We start from the raw sequence: 13,540 nt of genomic DNA, 5'->3' as shown, positions 1-13,540 counted from the left end.
TGGGATAGGCTCCAGCACCCCCCTGTGAAGTCCCAAAGCTCACCAGAACTCCCTCCAGAGGGAGAAACTCTTTCCCACAGATCCCACTTTTCTCAGCTGCCTGAAATTGGAATTCCAGCTCTTTTCCTTTGGTACAAGATGACATCATCTCGTAACACAGTCCTTACTGCCAACCTACCAGAGAGCTCGGCCCCCTCACATGGCACACAGTGACTACTGGAGGAGAAAGAGTGTGTTCAGTGCTGTAGCGTGTGGAGAGACACTGACCGGACTTTCTGGATCAAACTGATCCAGCAGAACCGACGCCGCTGGAGAAACAGCCACAGCGGATTTATAGCTGCTCAGGAGAGAAGGGTCTGCCTGCAGACTGCAGGACAGGGGTGGAACGTGGAGGGGCAGAATCTCTCTGGAGGCTCACCAATCAGAACAGAGTGGTCGAGCTGACCAATCAGAGCACACTGGACTCATCGGGGCTGCTTATAGCCTCCCCTTTACCTTTCGTTGTTCATTATCAGCATTGCATCTACCAACCTACTAAATGTTGCTGATGTTGTTTCTTCCAGAGGACAGTATTGTGCAGTACGCGGCGGTGTGCCGGGCTCAGAACAATATCTCCTGTTCTGAGGGGGCTTTGAACGACAGCGGGCTCAATACCTCCCACCAGGAGTCCATGAGCAAGCTGTGTGATGACATCGCCAGCCGTATTGAGAACAGAATCAAACAGCACAGAGATTTATTGGAGCGGTCCAGGTGAGAGAACCACACTCACTCACGAGTAGCAGTAAAGACCATATTTAAAATTTTTCTCATTTAATTTTTCACTCGAATTATGACATTTGTGTGGTTTTATTTACCAAATAAGTCATAATTCATTTCTGCACTCTTAAGAAAGATGGTTCTTGAAGGGTTCTTTAGTAAGTAATGGTTTTATATAGAACCATAAACACTCAAAGAACCATTTGTATGCTTAAATGAAAAAAGGGGTCTGCTTTGATGTCAAGCTTGTAATAATAGAAGAACCCTTTCTGATGCTATATAGAACCATTTCTTTTAAATATCGTACATAGAACCACATATCCATCTTTAACAGTGTTTGCATCCTACTTGGCCTTTCTATGATATTATCATGCTTTTATTCTTCTAGTGCCACAAGTCCAGTTTTCCAGAGATCCATTGTTGGGTCTCAGAAGCGAAACTCAGACGTTCCTTCCTTGTCTTCTGTCTTAATAAGAGGTATGAATAGATAGACCCTGTTTATATATCTTCGATATCTGGATTATATCAGAATGAGGCTGCATAAACATGCAAGTGTAAACTCAACAAACACACATTTAAAACAGATACAGATCTGGTCAATCAAACCGCTTTAGGAGGTGGACTGACATGTTACAGCAGCATAAACATATCCAAGATACATTCAACAACCAAAACACCTCCCAGTACAACAGAAACCTCTCCCAGTACAACTGAAGCTTGAGTACAACCAAAACCTGTCTTTGTTCAACCAAAGCTCATCCCAGAACCAAAGCCCTTCCCAGTACAAGGAAAACCCCTCCCAGTACAACCAAAACCCTTCCCAGTACAACAGAAACACCTCCCAGTACAACCAAAATACCTCAAAGTACAACCAAAACCTCTCACAGTATAAACAAAACTCCTCCCAGTACAACCAAAGCCCCTCCCAGTACAACAAAAACTCCTCCCAGGTCAACTAAAACCCTTCCTAGTACAACAGAAACTCCTTCCAGTACAACCAAAACCCCTCCCAGGTCAATCAAAACCTTTCCCAGTACAACGGAAACTCCTCCCAGCACAACCCAAGCTCCTCCCAATACAACAAAAACTCCTCCCAGGTCAACTAAAACCCTTCCTAGGAAAACAGGAACTCCTCCTAGTACAACCAATACCCCTCCCAGTACAACAAAAAACTCCCACCAGTACAAAGGAAACTCCTCCCATTACAACCAAAACAACTCCCATTACAACCAAAACCCCTCGCTGTATAAACAAAACTCCTCCCAGTACAACCAAAACTCCTCCCAGTGTAAACATAACTCCTCCCAGTACAACCAAAACTCCTCCCAGTATAAACAAAACTCCTCCCAGTACAATCCAGATACTAGACACATGAAGTGACCCAGTGTAAATGAGGTCATAGCCGCAAATAGAGTTGTGCTATTACAGCTTACATTGAAAAATGTAATGTGCAAAAAATCATGCATAATGCTAATTATAGTGGGATTCATCTATGAGCTTTGAGCTACATTAGCCTCATAGCTCCAGTGTAAAAGAGTAAACTTTGTAATTCAACATCAGTTTTGCAGTAGCTTCAGTGTTTCTCCTGCATGAGAACAACGCTGGTTCTTACAGAGTGTCTCTTTATCCTCCAAACCTGAAGACGCTCCATCGAGTCCCAGAGCCCCCGAGAGGGAAATAGTCTGTGTGACTTTGAAGAAGGATCCCAAACTAGGCCTCGGTAAGGAACTGAAACCTAAACCTTCCACCGTTTTCTGTCTTGCTAAGCATCTCATAAGCGTAACATGGGATTCTGTCAATCTGTGAAGTAACCGTGCCTGTTTTAAACGTGAGGTATTGTAATCGTTGGAGAAGACAGTACCAACAGGCTGGATCTTGGAATCTTCATCGCATCTGTTGTGCCAGGAGGACCTGCGGATGGAGACGGACGCATCAGACCAGGTCAGAACCCATTTTACGTGGATTCCACCCATCATTCCAAAAATGTGATGGCAAAGTGCGAGAGGGTGCCAGAGAGAGTCCACAGTGAGTGGGGGTGGATAGAGCTAAATGGATAAAGTATTGATCAGATGTGTTTCTAATCTTTCTTGCAGGAATTTTCTTTCATTTTGGAAAGGAGGAGAATGTATAACATTAAAACAATCAAAGAAAACTCTACAGCATATTTTTATTTTTTTATTTTAATTTTATTACCTGTTTTTCTACAGAATGCAGTGGGCAGTAGCGTTGCTGCTACTGAGTGCCGAATGGTATTACTGTACATAAGACACAGTCCTATAACTGGGGTGTTGATATATTTCTGCTGTTGTGTGTTGAGGAAATTAGTGCACAAAAAGCACAAGTTCCTTAGGAAACTTTTCATTTTGGACTCACTTTAGAGCACCCTCTAGTGTCAGACCATCAGAGAAGACACTTGACTGGCAGTACATTTATATTTATGACATTTGGCAGATGCTCTCATGCAGTTACTTACAATTTGAGCATTTTTACACAAGTAGGCAATGGTAGTGTTTGGAGTCTTGCCCAAGTATAGTTCACGGTGCTTGCCCAGGTGGGGGATTGAACCCCAGTCTACACCATAGAAAGCAGGAGTGTTACCCACTACACCAAAAAATGCTTCTTTTCCTTTATTTTTGCAGCAGAATGTCAAATGATTGAGTATATTTAAAACAATAACCATTATTGTGGAACAAACTGGTGAATTGACTTTAAAAACTTTAAAAATCACTGCTTTCTCCACACTTTTCTATATTCAAATGAATACCTGATCAATCTGAATAAGAGAAAAACATAGTGCATATTGGAAAAGCAGCTGCTTGGCACTTTTAATGCATCTTGAAACAGTGCCCTCTTGTGGTCCTCCAGGTGGCCGATTGATCTCTCTGAATCAGACCAGTCTGGAGGGCATGACCTTCAGCGAAGCAGCAGAGATCCTGCAGAACAGCCCCAACCAGGTGGAGCTCATCATCTCGCAGACGAAAGGTACAGATAGAGTTAAGCAGTAAATCATCAGAACACTCACCTCAAGCTGTGTGGAGATGTTAAGTTAAAAAAATGGTTCTATATACAACCACGGACACTCAAAGAACCCTATGAATGATTAAATGGTTCTTTGCATCATAAAAGCATTCTTCAGATGTTGGTGCATTCCTCCCAGAAACCCAATATTCATAAATGTAATAACTGATTATCAGAAGTCAGGGGATTGGCTGGGCCATGTGAGCGCCAGTCTGGAGTTGTTTTGGCTATATGTTTGGGGCTGTTGTCTTGAAATTGTCCATATTCATCCCAGATTCAGTTTCTTGGCCTATGAGATAAAATTCTCCCCTAATTTCACCTAAAACATCGCTCCATTCATGTTTCTTCCAATCGTGTTTGATGCTTCAGTACTGCTTACAGTAGCTCCACTTCATGATGCTCCCACCTTCATACTTCACTGTGGGAGTTTCTGAAATCATACACTCAACTCTTCTCCAAAAAAGATGAGCTTTGTTATTGCCAGAGTTCTGTTTTTGTTTAGTCTGATCAGAGAACATTATTCCACAGTAGTTCTGAATAAGCTAAATGCAGGGTTGGGATAGCTACTGAAAAGCTTGACATTAACTACTTTCCCCAAAATGTACTTTCCAGAAAAAAAGTAGTGGCTACTTTTAGCTACTTTTTGAAAAAGAAGTACTCTACTTTTTAACTACTTTCATAGCGCAACAGTCAGAATGCCTGTGAATTTCTGCCTGACACACCAAACAAGCACAACTGTGAACAAAAACACTGCATTTTATCCTGTGTCAGAAAGAAACATATGATTGAAAAGCTGCAAATATCCAAAAAAAAAAAAACACCAAAAAGTGCATTTAAATGTAACCAACAAAACTTATTTTTAGAAGATTTAAGACTAACATTGTTCATTTGGAGATGAATGGACTTGCATTTATAGGCAGCTGGTTTCCTGATACGTTTAATCTGCAATGAGAAACTGTCAAACACCAAGTCGTGTAGTCAGCTTCTCTTTCACCAGCTTATTGTTCAAAATTTCCTGTTCCACTTTAAATGACGCAGCAGTACAATCTGGTGCATCAGGTACCATTTAAGGTGGAACAGGACAATTCGAGAAAGAAGCTGGTGAGTGAGAAGTAACGTCAGCCTTGTAAACAGTCCAATGTTGAGAGACATTTTACAAGAAACTGTTCTACTTTTGAGGAAATGTTTCCTGACTGAGATGTGAGAAAAGCAGCTGTAGCTGAGCTAAAGCTTAAAGCAGAGCGAAGTAAGTCTACATTTGTTTCATTCTGTTCTCTGGTACACTTTTAATAAACAGAAAGTATGGTTAGAGCTTTAAATCTGCTCACTTTGTATTTATTTATTAGAAACACAAAATACAGGAACTCTTGTGTGTGGCTATCCAACAGCTCTACCCACTGACTGTGTGTGTGTGTGTGTGTGTGTGTGTGTGTGTGTGTGTGTGTGTTACACTCTAACAGGTCCGTGCTGAAACATGAACCAAGTTCATTAACAATGATATTGTTACATCCCTTTTTGTTTTTGTTTTCAGTTGGTTCTTTTCCACTATTAATTAATTATCTATTAATTACTAACTATTAATCACTATTAATATCCCTCCTGAACGTGAATAACATCAAATAACACAATAACATCAGTACATAACAAAACACTTCATCTCACCCTTGTGAACTTCCTGTAAACCTCAATTGCTTTGTATAACACATTTTCTTTACACTTTTACTTCGTAATGAAAACATTCAAAATAACTAAAATATACTTCTGCATATCTGTATAATTGAATATCAACTACTTAATAGAACAGTCTTTACTCATCCCGTCCTCTCTTTTCCTCTCCTTTCCCCTCGTTATGCCTGTACTTTGTGTAGTCTCTGAGATAAAGAGGCCTGACTACTGTACGTCCAAACCTAGTAACAACTGTTTGTTGGCCATTTGTGTGTGTCTGTTTTGGAACAGTCACTGGTGTCGGGGACATGTTTTCCTTTCGTAGATGACGTCGATTCCTCCGCAAGACTCCACCATTTTCCAATTTGATTTCATAGGATCTGTGATCAACTGGCTTGATTACTGTGGCTGGTCGCCAGACAGTATGTAGCTCAAAGGGCTGGACTCGTACTCTGTCTCCCTGTTTCAGAGCATGTAGATCCCTTGCTGTACGATTGTAGTATTTAGCCTGTCGTTGCTGGTTGTTTCTCAGCCCTTGTGTGCTCTGTCGTATCTCTGGCTTCAGGAGACTGTCAGTAATTGGTAGAAGAGTCCTTGTTCTCCTACTAAAAAGTCGTTGCACTGGGCTTGCGTTGAGACCTTGACTTGGTGTGTTTCGATGGTCTAGTATAGCCAGATAGGGGTCTTGGCCTGACATTTTGACAGCAGACTCCGCTTTTCCATTACTTTGGGGATAACCAGGTGACGATGTCCTATGCTTAAACTCCCACCTCTTGCTGAACTGCTGGAATTCCTGAGAGGTGTACTGGGGTCCATTGTCCGAACATACTACATCTGGAATCCCATGTCTCGCGAAGTGAGCTTTTAGTCTCCTTATTACTGTGCTGGATGTAGTGTCTGGTAAGAAGTCCACTTCCCAAAAATTGGAGTAGTAATCCACTGTTATCAGATAATCTTTGTTCTCAAAGCAAAATAGGTCCGTACCTACTTTAGCCCATGGCCTGGTCTGTATCTCATGTGGATGTAATGTTTCTTTTTGTTGTCTGTTATCCATCGACCTACATGTGTCACACTTGGCTACATAGGTTCTGATATGTTCGCTCATACCTGGCCAGTATACACATTCTCTTGCTCGCCTGAGACATCCTTCTACTCCCAAGTGTAAGGAGTGTATTCTGTGCATAATGTCTTCCTTGATTGTATCTGGAATGACGGCCCGCTCTCCTCTAAAGACTATACCATCCTGGTAGGTCAGTTCATCTTGAAGAGCATAGTAGTGTGCCACTTCTGGGACTGCATTCTTTTTGTTTGCTGGCCAGCCTGTTTGTATTGTCTGTATTAGTTTCTGCAGATTTGTATCTGTCTCTGTTGCAGAACCTATCTTTTCCAGCCTTTCTGCTGAGATTGGCAAGTACTGTGCCATGTTTACAGTTTCAATCTCTTCTTCAACTGGACTAGTGGTACTCTCATGCAAGTATGCTCTACTCAGAGTGTCAGCCAGCAGCATATCTCGACCTGGCACATAGGACACTGTACTTCTGTAGTCTAAGTAACATTCTTTGGAGTCGTTTTGGAGCACTCAATAAGGGCTTTTTAAAAATGTTTTCTAGTGGCTTATGATCACTCTGTACTGTCACTGGTTCCCCATAAGTGTATTGATGAAACATCTCTATTCCGAAGACAATTGCAAGACATTCTTTCTCTATTTGAGCATAACCTCTTTCTTTGGTCGTAAGTGCTCTACTTGCGAAAGCTACTGGTTTGCCATTTTGTGTCAGAGCAGCTCCTAATCCTGTTTCTGATGCATCACATTGCAGTGTCACTTCTTCTTTAGGGCTATAATACTTCAAAACTGGTGCCTTGGCTATATTAATCTTCAGCCTAGTGAATGCTTCCTCATGCATTGGAGTCCAGTCCCATATGTTATCTTTGTGAGTGAGTTGTCTCAAGATCTCACAATCATCTGATAGGTGAGCATAAAATTTAGACAGATAGTTTACCATACCTACAAGGCGTTGTACTTCTTTTACATCTGTCGGCCTTGGCATTTCTGTAACTGCTCACACCTTTTCTGGATCAATTTTCAATCCCTCTGACGTCAGCAAATGTCCTATGTAGGGAACCTCCTCTTTTCTCAGGTTGAACTTGTCTGCGTTGAGCTTGATATTCTTGTCATGGCATCTATTCAAAAAGTGTCTCTCAGTGTAGTTTCTCATCATGGTCCTTGGTTGCACTCTCCACAGTTTTTCCTTCTCCTGTAATAAGAACATCATCAGCAATGATATAAATGCCTGGCTGGCCCTCCAGTACCTGCATTAACTTTCTCTGGAAGATTTCGGGTGCTGGGCTGATACCCATAGGCATTCTCAGCCATCTAAATCTGCCAAAGGGTGTGGAGAATGTGGTGAGATAGCTTGATTCTTCTTCCAGTTTCACGTGCCAAAACCCTTGCTTGACATCACAGACTGTGAACACTATTGTGTTTGACAGGTCCGGTAAGATGTCATCAAAGGTAGGAAGAGGGAAATGGCTGCGTTTGAGTGCTCTGTTCAAAGGCTTTGGATCAATGCATATTCTCAATTTTCCTGTTGGTTTTTGTACTGCTACCATACTACTAATCCAGTCTGTACTGCGTTCAACAGGTGCTATGATCTTTCGCTGCTCCAGATCTGCAAGCTCCTCTTTAAGTGGTGTCATCATTGCCACTGGTACCCTCCGTTTTGGGAGTTTGACTGGCTCAACTGTCTTGTCCATTTCAATTGTATATTCGCCTTCCAGGCATCCATCTCCTGTGAACACATCCTTGAATTCTGTCATTATTTCATCCTGTGACCACTGTTTTAGTTCAGTCTCTTCTTTTTTCACAATGCTGTCTATTGCAAGTATATTCTCATACTGAACTCTGATCAATTTCATTGCTTCACTTGCTTTTCTTCCTAGCAGGGGAATCCCACACTTCTGATCTACCACCTGGAACTCTAATCTGTACAGTTTGTGGTTCCTGGGGTTTCTCACCTTGACTTTGCATTTACCTATAGGATGCAGTTATGTCTTGTTATACATTAGAAGCACTTTGTCTGTTTGCTCTGTCTTTGTGTCCGGGTTCAGGAGATGTACAGGTATGATGTTACACGATGCTCCACAGTCTATTTGAAATTTTACCAGTACTTGACCTATCAGCATTCCTGCATACAGCTGTTTTGTCTTTGCACTGTCATTCACTTGCTGAGCTGTCTCTACAATCTCTGTTACTGTGACTGTCAGGATATCTTCATACGTGTCACTGTCCAGTTCTGTTACTGCATGTACAGGTTTCCTTTGTTTACTTGTCTCAGTTCTGGTCTTGCACATAGCAGCAAAGTGGTTGTCTCGTCCACATTTCTTGCATTTCTTTCCGAAGGCTGGGCATTTTTTCTTATTTCTTTCATGCCTTTTCCCACAGAATTTACACGAAATGTTATCTTCTTTGTCCTTTGATGCATATGTTTTGACCATATGCACCTCCTCTACTGTTCTTCCCTCAAGAGTTCTTCTGTTCTCTCTGGACAGCTCTGTAGCTCTACAAAGTTGTACACATTTATCCAGTGTAAGTTTATCTTCCCTAAATAATCTCTCTCTCAGGGCAGCATCATTTGTTCCACACACAATCCTGTCTCTTATCAGTGACTCTTTAATTTGTCCAAAGTTACAAGTACTTGCTAAAGCCTGTGACGTACTTGTCAACGGATTCGTCCTGTCCTTGATTTCTCACAAAGAATCTGTATCTCTCCACAGTCTCGTTTACTTTTGGGTTACAGTGCCCATAAAACAATTCTATCATTTTACTCACGGTTTTTCTTGCCTCTGCATCATCTCCACTCAGAGTATTACACAGCTCTCTGCCCTTTTCTCCTATTAGGTAGTAGAACAGTTTTACCCTCGTGGTTTCCTCTGCCCCTGGCATGGCAAGCTCCAAATACAATGTGAGCTCCTCTTTCCAAGCCTTCCAGGACTTCGCCAAGTTGTCCGAGTCCAGATTTAAGGCGCTCGGTGGAACAAGACCTTCCATTTTCACAGTTGCTGTACTCTCTCCTCACCATGAAGTTCCCTAGCAGCATTAGCATGTTGGTAAATTTCCTCAGTTAATTCAGTCGTCTGCCGCTGCCACCATGTTTCATTCTGTTCTCTGGTACACTTTTAATAAACAGAATGTACGGTTAGAGCTTTAAATCTGCTCACTTTGTATTTATTTATTAGAAACACAAAATACAGGAACTCTTGTGTGTGGCTATCCAACAGCTCTACCCACTGACTGTGTGTGTGTGTTACACTCTAACAGGTCCGTGCTGAAACATGAACCAAGTTCATTAACAATGATATTGTTACAACATTGATATTTATATTATATTTTTAGCCTGTACTAGTACATTAGCACATACATACTGACAGCCAAGACGGTAAAATGGATATAAATTGTTATAACAGTGGCTCCCAAGGTGGTTTGATTTTTGTTGAAAGGACAAAACGGCTCTTCTTAACATTTCAGTTGCCATTCAGAATACAATTCCTATCTGATGGAACGTGGTGAGTAAACCTCTAAATAATCCATTAAATAGAAGAATAATAACCATATAAACAAAATAACTAAATAAATCCAATTACATTCCTTATTGGAACGTGTAAGTAAGTTCTGCGCATGTGCATCGCATCACAGAAAAAACAGAGAACTCATAAACCGGCGTTGGCTTTGATCTTTAAAAGTGACGGTGGGACGGATATCCAGCTTATGTGTCTCAGAACACGACGTCTTCCTTTCGGCCTTCTTTAATGAGGACATATGAAGAACATTTTCCTGAGTCTGACATAATTTTAAAGCAGTTATAAACACAAGCACTGCTCACTGCTGCTCATCTCACTCTGACTGGACTCGTGGTAACGTCTACACTAAGTGGTTCTCCACACATGCACATCATTTTGCATCAGATTACTTGTAGCATGCGTGTAAATGGAGATTTTCCATTAAATTGTTGAGTAGAGTGAGCATAAACACCTCAGTCTGAATCTGTAAACGGAATGTATTCAATCGGATAAACACACTTGCTGGCTTCTCGCATCTGTTTGTGGATAAATAGTTTGGGTTCCATACACTCCACACTTGGACACTCTTAAAAAATGTGTTCTTTAGTAAAGACAGTTGATCTGTATAGACCCTCGAATACTCAAAGTACTATTTGAATGCTTTAATGGTTCTCTGCATAGTGAAACGATTCTTCAGATTGATGGAGAATGTGCTGTAGATGGTTCCACATAGAACCCTTTTGAAAATGGTTCTTGATAGCATCAACTGTGTTTATTCTATAGTTACAAGCTTTACATCATTACAATAGCAGAACCCTTTTGGTGCTCTATAGAACCATATACAACACATTCTCAATCAGTTTGAAGAACCATTTCACTATGCACTATGCATATTATCAAAGCAGTTGCTGTGTGTAAGATCTTTAGGGTCTGTAGTGTTTTCCACTGGAGTGTTGTTTAATGATGTTCTCCATGAGATCCTTAGGAAGGTCCTTCACCTCCACTATGATTGTGAAATCCTCCCAGCCAATTTATGAACATCTGCCTCGTAAAAGATGGGAGGCAAACTGACTTCACTGATCATCTGAGCGTTCATGTCTGCAGTGAAGAAGACTGTAAGCAGCCTGACGGAAAGGAGCTACGAGTCTCAGACCACACTGCGCGCCGACAGTAAGGCGGAGGACGGCCTGGACGAGCTGGTGTCAATGATGATGACGCCGAAGGCCGGCAGTAGGCTCCACGTGCCTAACGTGCGCATTCTCAATGCACAGGTGCATCACTGCACTTTAGTTCCCTTTCATAGACGGTGATAAAGCGAATTTCCACCAAAATGACTTCATTATGTAGTGGTTGAGATGTAAAACCTCTCAGCCCCGCTGATTGTCTCAAAATCAACATACTTGGGAGGGTGGTTGGGGGGGGTGGGGCTTGGGGATACCTGAAAATTTATTTATTAAGCTCATTGTTTAACCAACTAGAGCTGCAGCACTGCTCTGCCTAAGGTGGCACTGTAGTGAAGCTTTGTGAAAAGGGTGAACTATTACTCGTTTCTAGAAAAAAGGGGTAACACTTTATTTGGACAGTCCACTTCAGATATTTTGTAGATACTTAATTTACTTTCAAGTTACATTCAACTAAATATCTACTAAACTGACCCTTATTTTCTTTAACTCTATGCTTGCTCTCATCCTGACCCTAACCATAACCTCAACCCAAAACTTAAACCCAGCCCTAACCCTGGTCTAAATCCTAACCCCAACCACACCACTGTTTAGAATCAACTGTGTACTGTGTCTTCCAGTGTACTCGCAACAAAAACAACTTGCCTTCAAAATAGTCCATCTACACTTTTCACAGCTTCAAGATGGTTCTTTGGAGGTTCTTTGGTAAAGAAAATGGTTCTATTTAGAACCATGAACACTCAAAGATACCTTTTGCATGATTAAATGGTTCTCTGCATGGTGAAATGTGATCTTCGGGGTGTTGGACAATGTGCTGCAGTTCTACATAGAATTTTTAAAAAAGGGTTCTATGCAATACCAATCAGGGTTCTTCTATTGTGTACAAGCTTGTATAATAACAATAGCAGAGCCATTTATGGTGCTATGTAGAACCATTTTGTAAAAGGTTCTATATAGAACCATATACACCATATTCTCCATTAATCTAAAAGAACTCTTTCATGATTCAAAGAACCCTTTAATTATGCAAATGTTTCACTGAGTTTTCAGTTTTATAGGGAACCATTTTCTTTACTTAGGAGACTTTGAAGACCATCAAGCATTTTAAGAGTGTGGAATTACCTCTGAACACATGCTCTAGAACTAACACTCTAAAACTAACATGCTCAACAGGTTAGTATATTTAAACTCCATTCATGGTGGAAGGATACATGCAGGGTGCTATGAGGCAAAATAGTCCCCAAAGAAAACTTATTATTCCAGATTTTCCACTATTTTCCATCATCAACATTTCATATAAACTCAGAAGACTCGTGTAGGTTCTCTGGTGGTTCTGGATGGTAAATAAAATGTCTATATCTGTTTTGTAGTCATGGCGATGCCTGGTTGCCATCACCACCACTGTAAAGACGTCTGAACCATTTCACACCAAACCGCACTGAATCTCTCTGATTACACCTCACACACTGGATTATTAAGGAAAATCACCTTTAAAATGCCAAGTCAAGAAACATTTGGGCCTCTTTTGTTAAACCTGGCTTACAGACAATGTGTCCATGCTTTAGAATGACTACTCCAGATCAGCATCTATGATCAGCCTGAGACCGGCGGAGTTCAGTGTCCAGCTGAAAAAGGTCTCTGGAAGTCTGGGCTTCAGCATTGCAGTAAGTGAACAATATGTAATTATTTATATACATACATACATACATACATACACCGATTAGGCATACCATTATGACCACCTCCTTGCACTGCGATAACACTGACATGTAGGTGTGTCAGTTTGTGTTATGCTGGTGCAGTGGACCAGACATGGCAGTGCTGCTGGATTTTTTAAACACTGTGCCCACTCACTGTCCACTCTATTAGAAAGGATTTTGGCTACTTTCAAAATGAATTTGATAAATGCATAATACACTTATTTTTGTATGTGTAACGGGGAGCGAGGAGGTGGATGCACGTGCTGAGATAAGCAATTTATTATGGGCAAATCCAGGGTCATAGTCTAAACGGTCCAGGTTCAAATTGCCAATACGGAGAGCAGGAGAGACAGACATGACAAAATGAACACAGGCATAAACATCCAAACACAGACAGAGATTCAAACAAAGACCAGTAACCAGACAGGGGAAAACACAGGGCTTAAATACATAAGGGTAACGAGGGACAGGTGCAAACACAGGTGGAGACAATCAGGGGCGGAGTCATGAAACAAGGGGGCTAAACCAAAACAAACGCACATGGGTTAAACCAAAACACGAGCACATGGACAGGACTGGGAGGGGACAATCGTGACAGTATGGTACATTTCTATGTGTAATATTTCCCCTTACATTTTAAAATAAATATACTTTAAAACATAT

At 41.3% G+C, this 13,540-nt stretch overlaps 1 protein-coding gene across 3 annotated transcripts in view; it reads left to right on the top strand.

The window, feature by feature from the left end:
* Positions 1–13,540, top strand: part of frmpd2 (FERM and PDZ domain containing 2) — a 63,542-nt gene that overhangs the window by 38,624 nt on the left and 11,378 nt on the right. For all 3 annotated transcript variants that reach the window (XM_017714333.2, XM_017714332.2, XM_017714334.2), the window contains 7 exons: positions 564–750; positions 1,145–1,233; positions 2,399–2,476; positions 2,590–2,697; positions 3,622–3,738; positions 11,101–11,267; positions 12,743–12,841. In XM_017714333.2, the coding sequence (XP_017569822.2) occupies positions 564–750; positions 1,145–1,233; positions 2,399–2,476; positions 2,590–2,697; positions 3,622–3,738; positions 11,101–11,267; positions 12,743–12,841 (845 nt within the window). The remainder of the gene's footprint in view (positions 1–563; positions 751–1,144; positions 1,234–2,398; positions 2,477–2,589; positions 2,698–3,621; positions 3,739–11,100; positions 11,268–12,742; positions 12,842–13,540) is intronic.

Source organism: Pygocentrus nattereri, chromosome 13 (genome assembly GCF_015220715.1).
Source record: "Pygocentrus nattereri isolate fPygNat1 chromosome 13, fPygNat1.pri, whole genome shotgun sequence".
Taxonomy (NCBI): domain Eukaryota; kingdom Metazoa; phylum Chordata; class Actinopteri; order Characiformes; family Serrasalmidae; genus Pygocentrus; species Pygocentrus nattereri.
This window is presented reverse-complemented; position numbering and strand designations above follow the sequence as displayed.